Source organism: Colletotrichum lupini, chromosome 3 (genome assembly GCF_023278565.1).
Source record: "Colletotrichum lupini chromosome 3, complete sequence".
NCBI classification, from domain to species: domain Eukaryota; kingdom Fungi; phylum Ascomycota; class Sordariomycetes; order Glomerellales; family Glomerellaceae; genus Colletotrichum; species Colletotrichum lupini.
In genome coordinates this window covers 2,850,368-2,870,673 of record NC_064676.1, presented here as the reverse complement: position 1 = coordinate 2,870,673, position 20,306 = coordinate 2,850,368, and the positions used below count along the sequence as shown (strand labels likewise).

Below are 20,306 nucleotides of genomic sequence, written 5' to 3'. Positions count from 1 at the left end.
CGGATCTTAATGGGTCCTGCCACGCCCAAAGATGACCTTTCTTCGCCCAGTTGGCTCGTTGCGCTCCTCATCCTCCACCTTGAGTATCACTGTCGGCGCAGTCCGTGGATCGCTTATCATTAGTCTCGCCTTGCCCTCAGCTCGCAAATCATGCGCGCCTCTGGATGCTTACTTACCGCCCAATCGCTCCGTGTCAATAGCGAACAACGTGACCAGGCAAAAGCTGTAGCTGTGGCACATGACCTGCGCAACTGGCTCACCGTTGCTGCCAGGCAAATTTGATAGAGGCAAAGAAATCTCTCAACAGTCAATGAATCCCCAGTCACATATCCACGTATGACTTCATACTCACAAGCCCTGCAGATGGCGGTCAAAAGTGTGACGAGAGGACATGGTTGATGCAGCAGCAGCAGGTCTCTTGGGCTTTTGCATTCGTATGTATGCACCCGTCGCTAGCTTCCATAGCTTGATGCCGTGGAATGGGAACTCTTGGCCTTGTTTGCTGGATGAGAGTCTCCATCCAGCGAGCCATACCTATCCCAAGAGGGACAAAGGGGGCTGGCAGAATGTGCTCTTGATAGGTAGACGACGATGGACGGTCTGGAGATGGTGGTACGACAAGACCTCGGTGGCCAGCTTCCTACCCCGCAGAGCCGTTGAGACAAATATGCGATACATGCCATGTCCGAAATATGGTTGCTGCCACACTCTTGTAGGTTGGCGGATTGGGATGCGGTGATATCTGAAAGAGCTGCAGTATCGGACCTTGCAGAATTTGGGAAGCTGACACCACCACTCTGCTCTCTCTCTCTCTCTCTCTCCGGATACAGGATCTGACTCTGCTAATCGAAGTGTCCAAAAAGCACATCTGATTGGGGCGCAGATAATGACATTGGAAAAGTCAAAGCATTGGTGAGTTGCCATTGCTACCATGGTGGCAGCCGATTCCGGTCCCAGAAATTCCAACCCCTCTCCCGGCCGGCGATCAACCAGTTGCGCAACATCAACTTCTGTGTGTCGGTGTCGGTGAAGCACCACACATCTCCACATGTAAGGGAGCAATAATGTGCTTCGAGGAACGACAAGAGGCCAGCGCAGAGAATTCCCGCTGACTCATAAGATAGCCTAAAAGTGCTGTGAACTTGTGAAGGTCGACCCCGTACTTGCCTTAGCAGTGTGACGCTCTGCAGGGAAGCATAAGGCACGCTCCCGCTACTGCATCCCCATCTTCCATGTTCATTCCAGGTGGTGTTCGATGCGTCTCCGAGACATAAAAAAGCCGTGGCGGTATCCGACGGGACAAGAATTTGTGAATCATATGCAGTCTTGCCTTCTTCACCGACTCTTCACGTCGTCTGGCATGCCCTTGGATGACCTCATCCGATCATTTCCGCGAGACAGGGAGAACATGTGTTCAACAATGCCTCAGTGTCTCGGCCAGATCAAGAATCTTTCCTTGCGCTGTTGTCTCAGTCCCTTCAACGGCAATCCATAGAGAGAGCTTGTCCGACCGGAGCCGGGTCGCACAGAGAAACACCTGGCGGTGATTGAGGTTAAACAGCGACCAGTAAGAGGCCGAAATGCGAATGGCGGAAGAAAATCCCAGCAATGGAGAATTGACTGTCGATAATTATGCTCCGCGGCCGACTCTACCCGATGGCCATTCGAGATTCAGTGCAAGACCAGGCCATGTTCCAAGGCAATTGGGCAGGGCGTCCGCATTCAATTTCTGATCCTGGAGGAGGATCATCGAATATGGCTAACCCTAACGTGGGCTGGGGCACAGTGCACCTTGTACACACCCCTCAGCCCGCAATTGAGCCCAGCAGGGGTTGATGGCTATAGTATGGCGGACGATGGTGTGGTTTGGGGGAGGCCATCCTCGAATGAATCGGCGTATTCTCGAGGGTGTTTTTACCTTGTGTGTGTTCGTGAGAAACGACGTTCTCCAGACATGTCTCCAGTGCGCAACTCATGTCCTCCAATGAGTTGGCTGGAACACGTTTTCACGCGCTCTCACATGATGGCGAACTAATGCGAGCCTCGCACTACTGTTGTGGATGGATGACTCTCCCGCTCATGTCAACCAGTGGATTTCGATGCTGGAAAGGGGATTGTGATGGTGTTGACGAGTCTCAGAACCAGAACTCGTTGCATTGTGACCGTTTGCAAGCCCCTAGAAATCTCTTCGTCAGATCGCATGGCGATGCGGCGCGGATGGCCTGAGCGAGACGGATGCAGGTCATCGTGATTTCGGTCCGCAACTGGCGCTCCACTAGTGGCATGTCGAAAATGGCTGCCATCTCGTAGTTGACAGGGCGAGGCGAGCCGATACAGAGGGCGTGGCTTATCATCTGCAATGTGCTTGGCATCCATCTGCCACGAGTCGTATCGCAAGCAGTCAATTTATCCAGACAATGGGAGGCATTGTCCGTAAGATGGCTCTTCAAGGTTTCCTTTGTCATTCGTATCCTCAATGCAACATCAAATTCGTAATTCATTGTTGGTTGAAATGCATCCGATGTTAGGGCCTAGAATGCTAAATCTTCGGTGTTATTTGAATTGTCGATTGTTGAAGAGAAAGGTTGTCAGCTGCATGCCATCCCGTAATGTCTAGACATGCGACGTTGAAAATCATGCAAACTTTCCTATTGTGCCTTGGGGTCCGAAATCTGACCTCACGGGGGCCATGTTCTCTTCCAAATTGCAACGCAGTATGCGCTGTATTTGTGATTCTGTGCCGCAATACAACACAGTATTTGAGTGAATCGCGGCGTTGGGGATTGGACCTGGAAGCTTAGATCCACAGATTCAGCGGGAGGGCGGGAGAGCATGGATCTGGTACAGTGCTCCCGTACGGTACGGAGCTCAAAGCTGAGAATGTCGGCCAGGGTGTTCCTGGCCTTGTGAGATTTGCTAGGGAGTCGACCACAAAGGTTTGTCTGCCGCTTTGAATAATGCCGCGATCTTTCTTAGTTCGCGCGTCTTCTTCTCCATGTTTACGGACGTAATATTTTCGCCAAAGGCAAACAATGAGCCCAGAGACAGACTAGAGGCCGTAGGTTCCGACTAGGATCTGTGTCGATGTGCCGCGCGTGGCTGGGGTCCAGAAGCGACGCGATGTTGCGCCGTTCGCGAGCTGTTAGCGGAAGAGCGGGAAGACTGGGATGCCCAGGCGTGGTTTCTGTTCTCCGCAAAATCTAGCGGCCGCATTCCCTGCAATCCGATATCTCGACCCTCAAGGTTCAAAGATGCTGTTCACATCACATCACATTAATCTAGCCACAACAGGACAGTGATTGGGGATGATGGGCACACCTCAACGCCTCAAAGTCTGTCCGCCAATCAACAGCGCGGGGTTTTGCTCGCTGCCATTGACGACTCCAGAAGATGAAAGCCGACATAGGTAGTGGAGGGAAACGATATGTGTGATCTGGAGAAAAGGAGATTGCACCGTGACAGGGGCGTCCTTCTGTCGCCTCTTTCTGGCTGAAAGCAGGTACGAACGAGGCTGTTGACCTTGCAACCGAAGTCGACGATCGCCTCAACTCAATCGAATGGTTCAATGCCACCATATCCGCAGTGTAGTATCCGTCATGTACAAGGGGAAATGAGGGCCCGAGGGTGAGGCACAAAAACAGTGTCTTGGCCACGCCGATCGTTGAATCATGCCATATTTGGCTGCGAGAGAATGAATATTTATGTCGAATAGTGTTGTTATATGTGCCGCACGAGCTGACAATGCAAATGGAAGGGTCGGATGTAGATGAGGTTGTGATAGCGAGCACCGATATCAATCAGTTGGGCACTGACAGTCTGACAGAACGGCAACCCGACCAGCGAGGCACATGTGGCGTCTGACCGGATAAACTTGCGTCTTCCGCGGGACGGACGCTGACGAACGGCGGGCTCTACTGCGGCGAAGGCGGGACGTAGTGTATCCGTACTGCGGGACGGGCAGATAATTGTTGCGCACTCCGCGAGCCATGGGCCCCCTGAGACTCGAGAGACGCGATGGGCGACGATCGTGGACATTTTGCGATGATTGTGATTGTCAGCGGGCAGAAAGGCAGGCATCATGTTGCGAAGGAAAAGAAAAAAGACCCTGGGCTGTTGGCTGATGACCGCGTGCGCAGAAACCTAGTCAAGGTAGGTACGGCACGGATGCTGTACAGGCCGGGTGCTGCCTCGAGGCGGCGAGCTGTTGGTTCGAGCCGCCGATGCAAGACCGTTCGTTACTGACGGGTAGGTTTGCAGTGTACTCCGTAGACCCCGGATTAATGGCAAACCAACGCTCCGTCGAGTGTATTGGCGTGAACTAAAGTTGACGGAGTTCGGATGTAATGGCGGTAGGTAGTGTCGTTGGAGCTAATTAGGTCCTTTGGGCGATGGTGCCAGTTGGGTGGGAAGCTGTCGCCATAATTAGCCCGCATGATCTAAAAGTTGGCAGACTATCGATATGGGGTGATATCGTGACCTGGCGGGTTAAACTCCCGGATAAGAGGGATAATCCTCTCAGAATGGGGGTAAAATAAAAATAGAAGCAGACGACGGTTGTTAGTTGGCGTGACTGAATTCTGCGGGTGACAGTAAACAGCTGCAGCGGCTAGACGATGTGACGAGCTGGATGACGCATGGAGAGGTGTGCTCAAATTAGCCCACATGTCAGAGTTGCAAAAGGGCAAATAGTGTGACGCAAAGAGGGTTAATTCGATCACGCATCATGAGCTGGGCGGCTAATTAGGCCGCCAGAAATAGGACCAGATGGGATCATGGATGAGGTTTGTTCCGAGGGTGACGGATGGCCAGATGGCCAGATGGTCAGATGAACGGTACCTATCCGTACTGCTTAAGCAAGCAATGGAAGGTACAGGGAAGTGAAGATGATCCGAGTATTCCGTCTCGGAAGGTGGTGAGGGCGGTACTCCGATGCCGTACCTTAGGGCAACGTAGCCAAGTACATAGGTAGTCCGTACCTTAGCTCACCAGGCAAGAGCGTCCTGTTGACGGGAGATCACCATCATCGGCGGACCTTGCCCGACGTGCCTCCTCCAGACAGCAAACTTGCCGTGCGGCGGGCGGCGTGCCTGCCAGATGCATACGGCAAGGAAGGTACCTTAGGTTGTCGTTCGGCAGCACTTGCACGGCACGGAAGGAAGCGGAGAGCAGGAATAGGAGGGGAAAGAGATGAAGATACGTCACCGTGATTGGCCGAAATTCGTGAGGAAAGCACAAAAGCCAGATTTTGGCTGGCAGATGGTGGACAAGCATCTGAGGAACGTGCCATACGTGCCTTCCGCTGCAGCGCCTTTGCTTCCCTGCGAGGGCAAGAGCAAGAGACAAGAAGGGCAGGAAACATGGAGCTAAGGTGCCTTAGCATGCGAACCCCGCGAGAAGGTGCCCTGTCACTTGCCGCGCTCCTGCCGCGTATTGGCCAAAGCTCTGCCCCCACCCGGAAGACTAGCTGGGGGGTCCCTGACCAATATTCCTGCACGATCTTCTCGCTTGCAGCAAACAATAGCCAATCCGGGGCCGTAGCGGTCCTTTCGTAAGAGCTTAAATCCCTGCGACATCACAAGCGCTAATGAACGGTTGGTCCCGAAGCCCTGCACGAGACGACAAGTCGTCACACCTCGCCGTCGAATCAACGTCTGCGCCAGCCCTCTTGACAAAGGAACCTCGACTGCACCGACAATGACGCTAACGACGTACTCCGTACCTCTGTCAGGCTGTCCAAGCAAAGAGGTGGCAGGTGCTGGAGACTGGAGAGGGAAAAAGAAACGCAAAGCAAATACCTCAACGGAGTAGTACCTACCTACCATCGGGAGGACGAGTAGCCAGCCGCAACCTTGTCCCTGTGCCTTTCTGCAGCCGTTATTCGCAACGACTTCGGAGTACGGAGTACAGCAGGCAAGAAGTAAAGAAATCCTTACGGCTTTGGCGGAGCGGAGCACCTTGCACGACATCTCCCGCGGTGCCATGATACCCCCTTGCTTGCTGCACCTGCCACCACTTTCGGCTGTAGTTGGGTATCGATGGCCAAGTACCGGCCTCGACATCTTCCACTCTCCATCAAAACCCACTCGCTCATCTTTGGAGATGGATACTCGCCTCACTCGCCTATCCTCCCCACGATCCGAGGTATTTTCACTCTCTTGATTATCTACGGATAATCCAATTACACCAAGCACAAACCCACCTGCTGACAGGCTACAGGATACAGCAAAGCACCCCTGAACTTCTCGCCATGCACGACAGAAAGTCCTAGTTCCACCGTATCAACTCCGGCAGCCACATTCGACCGACATTGAGTGGCCGTATGGACCATCCAATCCGGGAGCTGACCGCCTTTCTCGGCCTTCTCATTTGTGGATGCTCTTTAGAAGGCCCTGTCTTGTTCGGCCGAGTCCAAGTCTCAAAGAAGAACACGAGGCAAGATGAGATCCAACATCGCTCTCGCCAGAGTCGGCAACCTGTTGCCAAAGTAGCAAACACTACGGGACCTAATTCGACGGGGCTTGAACTTTCACCCAGCATGGGTCTTTGGAGAACCAACAGCAATGAAGATCATTCCCAGAAAACGATCAGGCTGATTGCCATATTTGATGCCATTCAACGGGGGCTCCAGCGGTTGACTAGTCATGTTCCGCTCATGGACATCCATCATGCAACCATGAAGCGAGGCTCCTCACATGGGATGATCGGATGAATCCACCGCGTTTGTCAGACACAGGGCTAACCTCACCAAAAAAGGCTGACAGGGCCCCATACCCATGCAAACCCGTAGGTTCTTGCCCGGCTTTCGCTTCTGGCTCTACGAATACCTACGGTAGTATTTCGATGATGGGTCCCACAAGCTCAGCGAACTGTGTTGGTGGTTGGCCAGCTTCATGCAAGTACGTGCGATCCTAGGACAGAGCTTGTTAGTGGGAGAAATGATCCACGACCAAATGTCATTTGCAAGGGGGAGCCTGGCTAACTGTAGCTCTGCTCATTGCTTGGTCATCCGTCGGCCCCCGAAATCCTCTCCTCAAATCGTGCCATCGACGGCCTGCTTGGCGGCCGAGGGGGACCATCTATCGATAGTACTTGATGTCGGAGCCGGTGCAACGTATACAAGATAGATCAAGACCATACAGATAATCCATACGGATACTATTATGTGTTTCTGCAGCTCCGGCTGCGCAACGGACTCCCGCGGGGTGAACTCGCATCCGGGCGAACTGCTACTCGCAGCATCAAGTTTCCCCTTCCAGTCGATATTGAAGATCAGCATCTGCACCGGTCAGGGCCCGGGACGACAGAGTGGACGCGGTATCGACGGCGGACAGCCGGAGAGGCATATGGCCGGATGGAGCACAACTCGATAGCAGGTTGGCAAGTCGGGTTGGGCAAACAGGAGGCGGGCCCCATGTGGTTCTGCATGTCTCTGCGTAGCGTGGTGACCAGGTGGTCGAAGGTGTGCTTGGCACCTTGGTCCCCATGGCCTGCCATCCAGAGCCAGCCATGGCAAGCCACGATATGCATGCGTTGCCCGTTCACTCGCTCGACAGCTGCTCGCACCCATGTCGTCCATCTCGAAGCTGCCCCCCCTCTCGACGCGGAAGTGTCCATTCCTATTCTATTCTCAGGTGGGGTCCAACAGTGAGTGCGACCGCCTTTGGCGGCCCATTCTCATTGGAGCCTGTAAGCGCAGGTCAAAGTCTCACGCACTCGATGTGAAGGCGGCCAGCCGGCCTGCCTTGTGCCCTAGCCTACGTTAGTCTGGAATGCAGAGCAGACACACACACACTCACGGCTCGGGGGGACGATGGAGACACACATACATAGGTGTATCCAAATTTAGAACAATATTGATGTTGGCTACGTAGTGAACACCAGGCAGACCACTCAAAGGCCCGTTGGTTGGCGCAACAAGAGGACGGTCATGATGAAGGCGGCCACAATATAAGACTTTGGACCATCCATCACGAACAGTCGGATTCTGGCCTCCTCTCGTTGTTGATCTGTAGAAGTCAAGCAGAAGAAGAAGAAGGAAAAGTGATCCAAGTGTTTGTTCAAGGTTTTTTCTCTCTCATTCATACAATTGTTTTTTGATACCCTCCGTCCACAATCTTCGGAAACCCCCAACCACTCGAATACCACCCGATAATCCAGTTCAAGGCAAGCCGGACTTGCTAAACGACCAGTCACTCATTCGACACCACCGAAACCAGAAAACCCACAGTTGATCACTCTCGACATATTTGCAATTTTACAATTTGCAGTGCGCCCATTGCTTACAGTTCACGAAACGAGATCAAATTTGCTGTTGCATTTTGAACGACAAGGAAGAAAGAAATAATTCAATAATCTGATACGATTTGGAACCTCGGGTTTCTGGAAACTCGACAAACCATTCGACAAACAACCCGGTCTCCCATCTCAAATTGCGTTGACAGCGGGCGAGCGAACAGACGATTCCTGACCATCGAGTCCCCCTCGTCGAGTTCTCCCCCCCTCTCCAACATCGATCCCAGGTTGTCCCCGCCTTTTTTTTCACTCTTGGCTACCAGGAAAGAAAGAGAAGCGAGAGAGCACAGAGGAACGAAGACTGCTTCACCCAGCACACAAACACACACAGCACACACAAATCAGAAGAAAAGAGGAGAAGGCCACAACGCGCGCACTCGCACTCTCACACCCCCCCAGGACCCCTGGTCGTTCTTTCCCCGGTCCAGAGCACAGTGTCGGTCGCTTCCGTCTCTACACAGTGTAACGGTTCCTGCCACGCCCCTCCACTTATCGACCCTGGTCCCTGATCACCCCCGGTCCACCACACATTCACACACCCTTCACCACACCCCTCCCTCCCTCCTCTCTCTCTCCTCCGCCCCAGCCAGCCAGCTCTAGCTCTGTCTTCGCTGCTCGGCTTGTCATTCACACGCAGGTACCTCCATCGCGAACAGAAGAAGGGTACAAATGGCATCTCTACCCCCCAACCACATTCGAGAGGACTTCATGAGATCAACAGCTGCAGTCAACATGGCCGTCGCATCTTCTGCGAAGGCCAAGTCGGCCTGCAAAGCCAACACCACCAACAGCAACAATGCCAGCTCCAAGGCAAAGTCACAAATGCACCGCCGTTCAAGGACAGGTACGTTCATCCCAAGAATCCCCCCCTTCTTTTCCCCAAATCCCATTCCATTTGGCATGGTATTAGCCATGCTTGACTTACACCCACATCCAAATCCCACTTACACGGGAGCGACTCTCCCTTACTTACCTCAAATTGTGTCCTCCACGATGGTCAAACCTCATCTAGGCACTTGAGACTAATCGAATTTTCTACAGGATGCTACACCTGCAGACTGCGCCGCAAGAAGTGCGACGAGGGCTCGCCAATGTGCTCCGCTTGCAAACATCTTGGTTTGACATGCGAATACAAGCGCCCAATGTGGTGGAGCAACAACGATGCCCGCCGCAAGCACAAGGACGACATCAAGATGATTATCAAGCGCAAGAAGCTCTCAGAGAAGGCGTCGCACACGATCCAGACTTCCGTCGGCTCTCCTCCAGGCCTGTCGCACTCTTTGCCCACCTCTGCCACCTTTTCCGACCCTCTGGACCGCACTCGCTCCGCCTCCATTGACTCGCACTTCTCCCAGGCTTTCAACTTCAACAGCCCGCCAACTGTCGGTGCCGATTATGCTGCCTACAACCCCCAGATGCACCCCGACTTCATGTTCAGTGGCTTCCCCTCGCCTTACGAGATTGATGTCAAGACTGAGCGCCAGGTCTACATGAACGATGTGCCCACTCTAAGGGAGTCGACCATTTCCACTTTCAGCACCTACCACACTCCCCCACCCCCGGGAACCATCCTGCCTTCCTCCGTGCCCCTCGACGGCGAGTGGACCGAGCAGATCTACTCTGAGCGCAAGGAGTCCCTTAGCGAGGAGGCCCTCAACGTCAACTTCTTCGACTTCTCTCATGGCCCGGCCATGTCCAACCGCCAGGTCGCAGTTGAGCTTGACGAGAACGATCAGCGCCTGCTGGACCACTTTATCCAATTCGTCCTGCCCACCATCTTTCCCATCCTCGACTCCAACCAACATGGCTCAGTCGGTTCCGATCTGATCTTGCCGGCTCTGCAGAGCAACAAGGGTTACCTGCACTGCTGTCTTAGCATCGCCGCCCAGCACTACAAGGCGACCATGAACGTTCCCGGAGAGGAGATTGATCAGGACATCATGCGCCATCGGTACGCCACCATCTCGTCTCTTTGCGACGCTTTGAACAAGGACGAGAACCATCAGGAGATTCTCGAGGCTGCTTTGGGTCTCATCTTCTTCCAGTGTGTCGTCGGTCGCTTCGACGACGCACTGCCCGACATCCCCTGGCACCAGCACTTCCAAGCTGCCATCAGCTTGGTCCAGAAGCTTGACCTACCCCGCCTGGTTTCGGATCCCCATGAGCAGATAACCCAAACTCCCTTCAACATGACTTTGACCTCTTGGATTGACATTCTTGGCGCCACCATGCAGGGACAAGCTCCTACCTTTGCCCACACCTACCGAGAGAAGCACCTGTCAAACAACCCCAGCCTGGGTCTTCGCGAGCTCATGGGATGCGATGACCGTGTCATGTACCTCATTTCTGAGATCGCCTGCCTCGAGGCTCTCAAGGGAAGCGGCATGGACGACATTACTCTTTGCCAGCACGTCCACGCTCTTGGCGACCAGATCAACCTCACCGAGATTGGCGAGCCTGGTCCCAAGATGCCTTACAATAACAACGGAAGCCTTTCCCCTAAGCAGCTTTCCAAGAACATGACAGCCGCGTTCCGCCTTGCCGCTCGCATCTACCTTTGCAGCTTGGTACCCGGCTTCAATCCCGCGCAGGCTTCCTGTGTCGGCTTGGTTGAGAAGCTTGCCAACGTTCTCCAGCTTATCCCCTCGGGATCTGGAGGCTTTGACCGCAGTCTCGTCTGGGTCTACCTCGTGGGCGGCTCTGTCAGCTTGCCTGGCAGCTCTTTCCGCGCTCTCTTTGAGGACCGCGTTGCCCAGCTTGGCGATGTGTCTGACTGCGGCTCCTTCGGCCGCGTCGCCTCGCTCCTCAATGAAGTCTGGATGCAGACAGGCAACATCAAGAGCAGTGACAGCTGCGCCGGCAGCCCTGGTTCCACGCAAGGAGCTGAGGCGGTAGCATACATCCACTGGAGGGATGTCATGCAGATGAAGGGCTGGGACTTCTTGCTCATCTAGCATCCTGGCTGGTTCCGGGTTGTATAAATGTGTGCAGAAGGCTCGCCTTCCATCTGCATGGTATGTATACCGCCTCCGCAAAGGTGATTCAGGCAATCGCTTATTCCCTTTCGCGCAACCAGGGCTGCTTGGCAGCCTGTCTTGCACTGCTGGACACTTTAGAATCTTCTCTTCTGATCTTCCCCATTTTGATACCACATTTTTCTACATTTACACCAACCTAATCGAAGGTTGCTTTGAGTTTACTAGAAGGACACGCCGCAAGGCACACGGAGCGGACATGAACGATGAGAGCGAAGACACTTGGATCACACTTTTTTACCTTTTCTTCTGACTGGACACTTTCACGGGTGAGGGTGCACGGGGCAGCTGGGCCTGGCTGCCAGGATGATGGATGATGACGAGGGATGATGGGAAAGGAACTGCCTGGGTGAGGCCCTGGAACATGCAATGGAAACATGAGATGCGACGAACGACTATTCTTCATTTACTCAGACGGAACACACTTTCGTCTGATATCTTGGTTTTTCTTTTTTCTCTTGGGTATACCATAGCATGAGCACGGGAAACGGGCTTCATCGGAGTTTATGTTTGGGACTTTGGGACTAGCAGTTCGGTGCATCTGGACTGGATCGGATGGATCAAAGAGAAGGGCTCTGGGAGCTGCGATGGGCTAGCTTCCCAGTTGACTTCTTCACATGGTACTCATTCGGTAGCCTTTCGGCTCTCTACGGAGCAGTTGGCAGAATCGAGCAGGATTATATGAATCATGTAATACCAAAACATTATACCCAACAATTTCAAAAGCACTACTTTCGAATCATGCCTTTCCCCCCCCCCTTTACTGGGCTTTGAAAGCTGTGAAGAATTCCCTCACCAGTGGTGCCCACCGGCCGAGTCCGAGATTTGTCTGGGCCGGTCTATGCCAGGGTGGGGGGTCGAATCTTGAAAGAGTACACAGTAAGTTAAGGTAGGAAAGTTCTCCGGCTTACTGCGTACTTGCACGGGTGTGGCGAACACCACCACCTTCCCCCCTTGGAAGCACTTGGGCCGAAGCTTACGCGCAAATGGGACGATGGAGGGGAGGGTGCGTGAGACGGGAGTGACGGACGAGAGGAATCGATTACTGGACGAATTGAACATGAGAGACAAGGAGAAAGAGAACAGCGATGGGACGTTTTTCCTTTGGCAACTCGGGAGTAGAGGAGGGGAACGGTGGGAGGTGAAGATGCAAGCTGCCGATCGAGGGTGGTACAAAGGGTCACTGTAACGTGTGTTTGCTCAAGGTGAGGTACCCAAGGCACCTTACAGTACAGTGTCTTGTTCGGAAGCCAATTGAAGCATGTCGCGGGAGGATGCGGATTGTTTGGATGCGATGGACATGGCGTGGGTAGGTAGTTGGCTCTGTGGGTGGTCATGAGGTAGCGCAGGTCCGAAGAATTTTCCCAATGAAATGGATAGAGAGCTTGTTCTTCTCATGGTGGGCTATATTACTGTTCACACGCACTATAGTACACCTTACCTCGCTTGAGTGTACCGACGCGGTAGCGCCATCTTTTTCTCGGTCCTTTCTCTTCTTCGTCAATGGAGGTTGTTCTTGCGATGCCGGAGGGGGTCCGGTGGTTATGAGATGGGGGAAGGGGGTAGAGGTATGGTGGGAGGTTTGGAGGGGTAAAGAGGTCGCGCGAGCTGGTGGTACCCTGGGTTTGTGTATCCATGTCCCTTTGAGGTCTGGTGGTGTCGGTGTTGTGGAGGTGAAGAGATGGTTTGCCGGTAAGGTAGCGGTGAAGGTCGGCTTGGCTCGGTGAGCTTTGGCCCGGTGTGCGGCGGGGTGTTTTACCAGGTACCTTAGCTGGGGAGTGCCCTGCGAGGTGTGCGGTTCAAGGTGAGCTCACCTGACGTCCATCCTCGGTCTGTGTGGCTTGTCTTTGGCCGGGATCACGAATTGGGTAATCCCGTTTTTTCCCTCCCCGACACCGAGGTACTTAGGTTCAGGGTGATCACGAAAGAGGAGGGAGGGAGGGGTGAGGTAAGAGAAAGATCCGAGATGGTTGAGTGTGCAATGTTTCATGGATTGGAGGTCCGACGCCAGTGGTGAACAGGGTCGTTTGTTCAGAGTGCTGACGATATGATGAGTATTGAAAGAAGGGTTGATTGGAGACTATGGGGCCTGGGGTATTGGGAATGTGGATACCGAGTTTTGCTGGTTCTGCAAGAAACCCATCGTTGTGGGATAGAATAAAGTCAAGTCATCTGGAGGTCCATGGCATCATTCCTTTGTGTGTATTCATGTTCGCTACCTTACTGTGCAATGGTGGTGGGTGTGCGTCTGTACAACAATACAGCTGGGGTGTTTTGAGGACCACAGTATCGAGTTAACTGTGGTCTCGAGATCCTATTCATACGGGCTTTGATATCCGAGTCTCAATTGTTCAGATTACACACCCCTCTGTCATCCATCTAAGGTGTTGACGACAGGGAGAGGGGGAGTTTTTGGGTTTGTGCGGGGACTTACATCTAAGCAAGGAAAGAAAAAAAAGAGACAGGGAAGAGAGATAGGTCTCAGATGACGGAAAGCGAGATTCACCCAAGCTTAAGCGCCAACCACTTGCATAGCCCGAACCCGTACCCGTTCCCCACGATTTCGGGGGACCGTTCACCGCCGTTGTTGAGTCACTGAACACGCTCGAGATACGGTGTACGCACACATATTTCCGTATATGTGTTGTGAATCACTGTGAATTGGCGAAAATGGAGTGGTCCCCTTGGGGGTTGGTTAATTCTCGGCGCCGATATCGTCTTTGGGGGAGGGGAGGGGAGGGGTGCACAAGATCGGTACCAGTATTAATTAGCGTAGTACGAAAACAGGGAAATTCAATCAAGTATCCACGTGACGACGGTGCTCGTGGTTTGCGATTTGCCCTTTCTCCCTTGCATGGGGCTTAAAACCTTGAAGCTTGGAAAAGTCGTTCCCTCATTCCTCTCTATTTCTCTGTCTTTTCATTTGCCGGGGGCCCTGCAGCGGATGAGACCACGGGATCGGACGTGCGTGGAATTCTTCGAGAGAGGTTCTGAGCGAATCCTGTATCGTCACGTGGATGGGGGGGGGGGGGGGTGGTGCATCCGTACAAGTGCGAGGTTGGCGAATGGGCAGAAACATGGCAATCATGGCAAGGCATTTTTGCTGCTCGTAGATCATTTGATTGGGAGTGGATGAGGGGGCATCGGGTCGAGATGGGGACCGCCGTTGCGGTGGATCTTCATGGGCTTTTTTTGGCGAACCCTGGGATTTGTGGCCGACACGACTTACATGCTCACCGACGGCGACGGCGAAGGTTGACGGGGGTTCTGACGATGGTATCATGTATGGAAGTTGAGAAGATCAAAGTGTGCCCAGATACACCCCTCCCCCCTTGGTGAGCTGAAGCGAGAAGGACAACGACGATGGTGATGCTGCCTGGTGCTGTACGGACAGTGTAGGCCAAGGCCGATTTTGGCCCGTGGACGTGGTGATGGTCCCCGGTTTCCTCCATTGCGAGATGGGAGGCACGGCTCTTGACTGGAGGTTCGTCGTCTGCCGGCTGCCGATCGGTCAAAAGGTGAGGCTTTCGCGAGGCGATCCTGTGACCCATCTTCTGAGGGAACGTGAGGGAGCCGATGCATGGCCAGCAGAGCGGCGGGCGTATAAGCCTATGAGGTAGAACCAAGGTACGGGAATAGCGGCTTCGGTGGCTTCAGTGGCTGCAGTGGCTGGAACGGATGGCGTACGTCACGTGTGGCTTGGACGGCCCCAGTGGCGGGCCATTAAAGGTTGTCGTTGTGATTTGGAGGCTGAATTTCCTCGGTCAATGTCCATAACCTAAGGTACCATGTCTTGAACCCTTGTTCTCCTTTAGTGAGGTCAAGGGTTGAGTCTCAATCCCTAAGCACCACGAGCCTTCCTTCGTGTTGGTTACCCTAGTTGCTTAGCACCTAAGATACTGAACAGTGTCATGGATGGGATAAAGCGGTTAAAGGCGGACGCCCCAAAAGAGTACGAAAGTACCTGGATCTTTGCTGAAAAGAGAATGGGGCCTTGAAAGGGAACGACGGACGCTAACAGAGCAATGGAGCGGCCCAGCGGTCCCGTTTGTCTCCACTTTTCAGCGTCCGCCACCCCGGACGCCTTTGACGCAGGGGCCATCCCTAGAGTCGGGGCCGCAATCGCCAGGAACGAATCATAGGCGCGCGTTTCGGCTGCGCGGCTACATTCTGGCACTTTGGATGACTCCTTTAGGAAATTCTATTCTTTGACTGGGCGACTCGCCAACCGCTCACAACCTCTCATTCTCCTTCAACCCTTCAACCCCTTCCTTCACCATGGACCCTTCAACCACCAAGGGGAATAGAAAGTCCCCACTACCAAGGAGACATACTCCAACGACAGCCTCTCGTTGTCGCCGGCCCAGCGACTACCCAGACCAGCACTGCCTCACGGCGAGACTCTCTGCCGCCCAATGTTGCCATCTATCTGCTGTCGCCGCTACTCATTTGCTGATTATTGATATCCGCCAATGGTTTTCAAGCCTTTTTGGGGGCAGGGGGCCCTGAGGTCTGAAATTTGGCCGCTTATGCCCTATCATACTCTCTCATGATGGGAAAAGCTCGGGGGCTATTGTCTTCCGCGTCGACATGGTGACACCGTAGACGTCCAGAGTTCGCAACACCATCGCTCCACCAATTTTTCACGCCCGCTGCGATCCAGTCGCGCTTGCAGAGCCCAAGGTAATCTCTGCAAAGCAGGAGTCCCCCTTCGTAGACCCTCGTGAGTCGCCGCGATGCCACTCGGGGGCTACTTGGTTGGCCACCGACCAGCCGGCCTACTTAGGCGAGGTCGATCGGGTGGCATTGTTTCTTTAGGCACAGGCGCAAGCTCGTTCGTTTCGGAGCCGCGCAGCAAGTTCGTTAGTCGAACCTGAAAGAGTCTTTTACTTTTTTCTTCTTTTCTTACACTCTTGCTGCGGGAGTCCTCCGCCGAGTGGCAGTCGTAGGGGTCCGAAGAACTGGCCCCCATGCCGCCCTGCCGCGATATCGAGCCAGACCAAAAAAGATTGGGCTTGGATGACTTTTGGCTCAGTATCGGGTGGGAGCGATATCGTCATCTCATTCTTCGGGTCATCGCCCGATTCTTCTCTTTGCTCACCTTTTCATTCTCGTCGTTGTTGCATCTTTCTTCCTGAAGTCATCTTTTGCTCGATCAAACTGCTTCTTGGGTTCCTTTTGTGAGGCCTCTTGCCACCTGATGAACAACATAGTAGCTACTCCTTGTCTTACACCCTTTCATCTGTGAATAGCGACAATCCCATTGTACCTGCTTGTCTCTTTCAACTCGAAACTTCTTCAACCCACGACTTACTTCTACGCCTTTGTGTCCCGTTTCTCCTCCCCGCAAGGGTCTCGGGGCCTCGTTACTCTCCTTCCGTGGTCATGAACCATTGACACAAGCCGCCACCTGACTCCCGACTTACACAACTGTTGATACGCGCCTCTGACTCTGCGGTAAAAGCTCAGACTTCACCGCCGGCCCTGCAACACCATCAAGCAACGTCCTGGCTGAAAGAGGCCCAACTATTACACCATCATAAACACAATACATTACCCCCAACCTCGGAACATGTCGAGATTACGAAAATGCACACGAGTCGCGGTGCTCTCCATCCTCATCGCCTCTGCTAATGCCGCCTCCATCCCCTCCGTCTTTGGGCGACAAGACAACACTTGCGCCGCCTCGGGCTTCACCTCCTGCGGCAACGGCCTCCCAGGAAACTTTTGCTGTGGTACGGGCAAGAAATGCATCACTCTAGCCGGGAACACCACCGTCCTCTGCTGTCCCGAAGGGGAGAGCTGCGACAGAATCTCGCCCATCACATGTAACATCAACCTCCAAGATCCCGTGGCACACCCCGATGCCTCCATCAAGACCACCGTCCTCAACGGCACACTCGCAACCTGCGGCGACGGCTGCTGCCCCTTTGGATACAGCTGCAATAGCCTGTCGCAGTGCACGAAAGACTCGGACCAGACCAAGGCGCCGGAGGAAGCCTCCACCCCGGTTCCAAAGCCGACGTCGACAGCCACCACCGTTCCGAGCGTGATCCCGACGACCATCGCCGCCAGCACGACGCCCGCGGGTGACAACAATAACAACGACAACGGCGACAGCGACAACAAGAACGGCACCTTCCCCACCGCCATCGTCATCGGCTCTCTCTGTGGCCTCCTCGTAGGCGTAGGCCTCGGCGTCGCTCTTCTCCTCTTCTGCGCCCGCCGCCGTCGCCGCGGCCCGCCTCCACTCAGCGAGAAGAAACGCGGCGGCAGCGGTGGTCCTCGCCCGTCGACGTCCACCTCGTCCTTTGGCAACATCATCTCGGAGCCCATCCCCATCACGGACAACGCCACCGTGCGGACGGACTTCATCCTAAAGACCCCGTCCACGACGCACTCCCGCTCGCGAAGCGACTCCGGCTTCGTCACATCGCCGGCGGGGACCACCCCCAGCAAGGGCCACAACCGCCTCTCCTCGACGGCGACGACGCTGGCGCACCACCCGATCGGGCTCGCGCGCAGCGACTCCGCCCCGCGGACGCCGCCCGGGAGGGGAGCAGGCACCGGAGCCGTCGCTCCCATCAGGGGTATGCGTCCCAACTCCGGGTCCAGGCGCCTCCAGCCGCCCAACGTGCCGAACCCGCTCGCGCCGCCGAAGCCGGGGTACATCAACAACAACAGCAGCAACAACCAATCACACCTCCAGCGCGAGCCGAGCAGCGAGAGCATCAGCGTGTTCGCGGACCCGCGAACAGTGGGCGGGCGGCCTGGGGTGAAGAGGAACACGACGTTTACGGATATGATGGAGGAGGCGGAGCTCGGTGACGTGCGGAGGGGGAAGCCGTATGTGCCGTACACGCCGCAGATGCCGTCGCAGCCTGGTCGATGATTTCTTTTTGTCTCAAGGGGAGTGAAGGGGGGTGGGGGTGGGATGTTGAGTGTGTCTTTCTTGATGATATTGAAGTTTTTGTAATGTCGGCATATTTGCTCCTTCGCTTCTTCTTCCCTTGTTTCTCGTATTTCTTCTCATATTCTTTAGAGAAACATTTTAACATGCTGGACATGAAGACGGAGATTTGGAGAAGATTATAGGCCTGGCAGACATTCGCTTGACGCTTAGAAGACTTGGGCAGATTGTACCTCGCGGCAGTGGCAAAAGGGGCGTTTCATGTTTTTTTTCTTTCCTTTGTTATTCTGGTCAGGATTATATACCCACGGTCGCTTCACTTGTCTTTCGTTGTTGGTGTAGGTTCAGTTATATAGGTTGATTAGTTTGAAGCCTAGGTGACGCTCGAGTAGGCAGAGGATATATAAATACATATCTTGTTTGCACGGATATCCATGACAAGGGCTCACCCGTGACGAGAACTTCCTTGAGAAATTAGACAATGGGAGGCATGGTTCATGTTAAGTAAGAGGTGTTTAAATACTGGCTGTATATGGTTCTGGTGATGGTCTCGAAAGAGCATAACAAGAGGTCGGCCGTGAACGACAGTCATTTGGGCATTCCATGTCCGACATCTAACAACCGAAAGCGAGGTAGAAGTTCTGTGAAATGGCCTGCCATAACGGCCGAGTGCAAGTTTCATACGATGACCAGGCATCGATTCACACTCACTAAAAGTCCGCACCATACCTTCCTTCCTAGACAAGAACAACAAACTACGATCGAAACGCCACTACCGACACCAAAGATACACATCTCGAAACACATCCCCAACCTCACTTCAAGCCCACCAAAAACATTAGAACCAAAAGGAATCAACAAAAAAGAACATTACCGTAGAAATAAAACGCCTAAAAATTCGGACATACCCGCACCGCCGGGATGTCTGACACCCGGGGTTGAACCCGCGATGCCGGCAATCGATGGAGGATCTACAATCCTATGAGAACCTCACCCCCCCCCCCCCCCCCTCCACCAGGGGTATTTTCTATCAGGTGTTTAACCACTCGAATACAGCGGCCCAGGGCGTCCCTTGGGATTCGAGAGGCAAACAGAAAATTGTGAGTGATTAAGGGTATCAGGTGGGCGGTGTGAGGGGTCTGAGGTACGGCTTGTGACCTTGGGGGATGAGTTGGGATGAAAGGGTTCTGGTGAGAGGTTTGATGTTGTTTGTTCTCTTTCACCATGAGGCTATGTACTATGAGGGTGAGTGAAAGGTGGTCTTATGGGAGGAGACTGGTTACAAAGGTGAACAAACGGCCAGACTCTTGGAACGTGATGAGCCCTGCTCAAAGGAACCACATATAACCGCGATGGTACACGTCGTAGTCGACCACGACCATAACAGACGATTGAAAAAAGACCAATATGTTACCATGGTTTTTTGTACCTTCTCCTTTACGCAGCTAGCGCCCTGTCAGACTTCGAGACCCTGGTGCAGGTTCACAAGGCTGTACCATATCCCGGCGTGCTATGCTCTTATTTCGCATGGAGAAGCTGTAACAAGTCGACGCATTGATCACTTCCAAAGGGATGTCCCGGTAGAAACGCTCATGACTTGGACCCATCAGGAATAACTTCTATCCAAGTGCTTAGCCAAGAAAACTCACAAAGACGCAGACCTACTCTGTTCCGGTCTATCCAGCTCACCTCTTCTTAACTCCGTTGGGTGACACCACTAGACGCCTCATTGTAATATCATGAAACCCTCAACGTCTTTTTACGAAAATCCCAAGTCAAAGAGCACGGGCTTTTCGTTCACATGGTATTGTCTCCAGACACCAGGAAAAAGTGACGAGTTGCTAAAGAACAATGGAAGTGAAACATTCTAGAGTTTGGTTCGAGGAACATGATGAACGAGGCTTGTTCTTGGTCGTAATTTGTTTGTAGTGGTGGGAATAGATCACGACATAAGTGTTTGAGGAGGTGCCACCATGGTTCAAAATCTGCGAGAAGGTTTCTCAGCAGGTAAAGGTATATTGGCATATGGCAAGAGTAGGGAATCGCTCTCATGATATGATGACCGAGGT

General features: G+C 53.7%; 6 protein-coding genes across 6 annotated transcripts; 3 read left to right on the top strand and 3 right to left on the bottom strand.

The window, feature by feature from the left end:
• Positions 1-6: 6 nt before the first annotated feature.
• CLUP02_05625 (uncharacterized protein) lies at positions 7-2,501 on the bottom strand (the record flags this gene model as incomplete). Its single annotated transcript, XM_049284631.1, has 11 exons — positions 7-89; positions 177-265; positions 353-502; positions 551-1,007; positions 1,049-1,134; positions 1,206-1,365; positions 1,420-1,620; positions 1,684-1,735; positions 1,799-1,918; positions 2,021-2,051; positions 2,143-2,501. 11 exons carry the CDS (start codon positions 2,499-2,501, stop codon positions 7-9), a joined length of 1,788 nt encoding a protein of 595 aa, XP_049141774.1.
• A 3,818-nt stretch (positions 2,502-6,319) lies between these two features.
• On the top strand, positions 6,320-6,709 carry CLUP02_05624 (uncharacterized protein; the record flags this gene model as incomplete). The annotated part of the gene is made up of 1 exon (XM_049284630.1): positions 6,320-6,709. One exon carries the CDS (start codon positions 6,320-6,322, stop codon positions 6,707-6,709), a length of 390 nt encoding a protein of 129 aa, XP_049141773.1.
• Positions 6,710-7,565: 856 nt separating this feature from the next.
• On the top strand, positions 7,566-11,246 carry CLUP02_05623 (uncharacterized protein; the record flags this gene model as incomplete). The annotated part of the gene is made up of 10 exons (XM_049284629.1): positions 7,566-7,744; positions 7,872-7,924; positions 8,013-8,040; positions 8,190-8,310; positions 8,442-8,522; positions 8,638-8,810; positions 8,879-8,955; positions 9,020-9,136; positions 9,203-9,275; positions 9,350-11,246. The coding sequence occupies 10 exons, from the start codon at positions 7,566-7,568 to the stop codon at positions 11,244-11,246; spliced, it is 2,799 nt and encodes a 932-aa protein (XP_049141772.1).
• Positions 11,247-14,441: 3,195 nt separating this feature from the next.
• Positions 14,442-15,573, bottom strand: CLUP02_05622 (uncharacterized protein; the record flags this gene model as incomplete). The annotated part of the gene is made up of 6 exons (XM_049284628.1): positions 14,442-14,529; positions 14,565-14,936; positions 15,015-15,077; positions 15,203-15,226; positions 15,284-15,490; positions 15,557-15,573. 6 exons carry the CDS (start codon positions 15,571-15,573, stop codon positions 14,442-14,444), a joined length of 771 nt encoding a protein of 256 aa, XP_049141771.1.
• Positions 15,574-16,899: 1,326 nt separating this feature from the next.
• On the top strand, positions 16,900-18,219 carry CLUP02_05621 (uncharacterized protein; the record flags this gene model as incomplete). The annotated part of the gene is made up of 1 exon (XM_049284627.1): positions 16,900-18,219. The coding sequence occupies one exon, from the start codon at positions 16,900-16,902 to the stop codon at positions 18,217-18,219; it is 1,320 nt and encodes a 439-aa protein (XP_049141770.1).
• A 1,056-nt stretch (positions 18,220-19,275) lies between these two features.
• Positions 19,276-20,289, bottom strand: CLUP02_05620 (uncharacterized protein; the record flags this gene model as incomplete). Its single annotated transcript, XM_049284626.1, has 6 exons — positions 19,276-19,424; positions 19,476-19,543; positions 19,597-19,682; positions 19,734-19,833; positions 19,887-19,931; positions 20,039-20,289. The coding sequence occupies 6 exons, from the start codon at positions 20,287-20,289 to the stop codon at positions 19,276-19,278; spliced, it is 699 nt and encodes a 232-aa protein (XP_049141769.1).
• Positions 20,290-20,306: the final 17 nt, after the last annotated feature.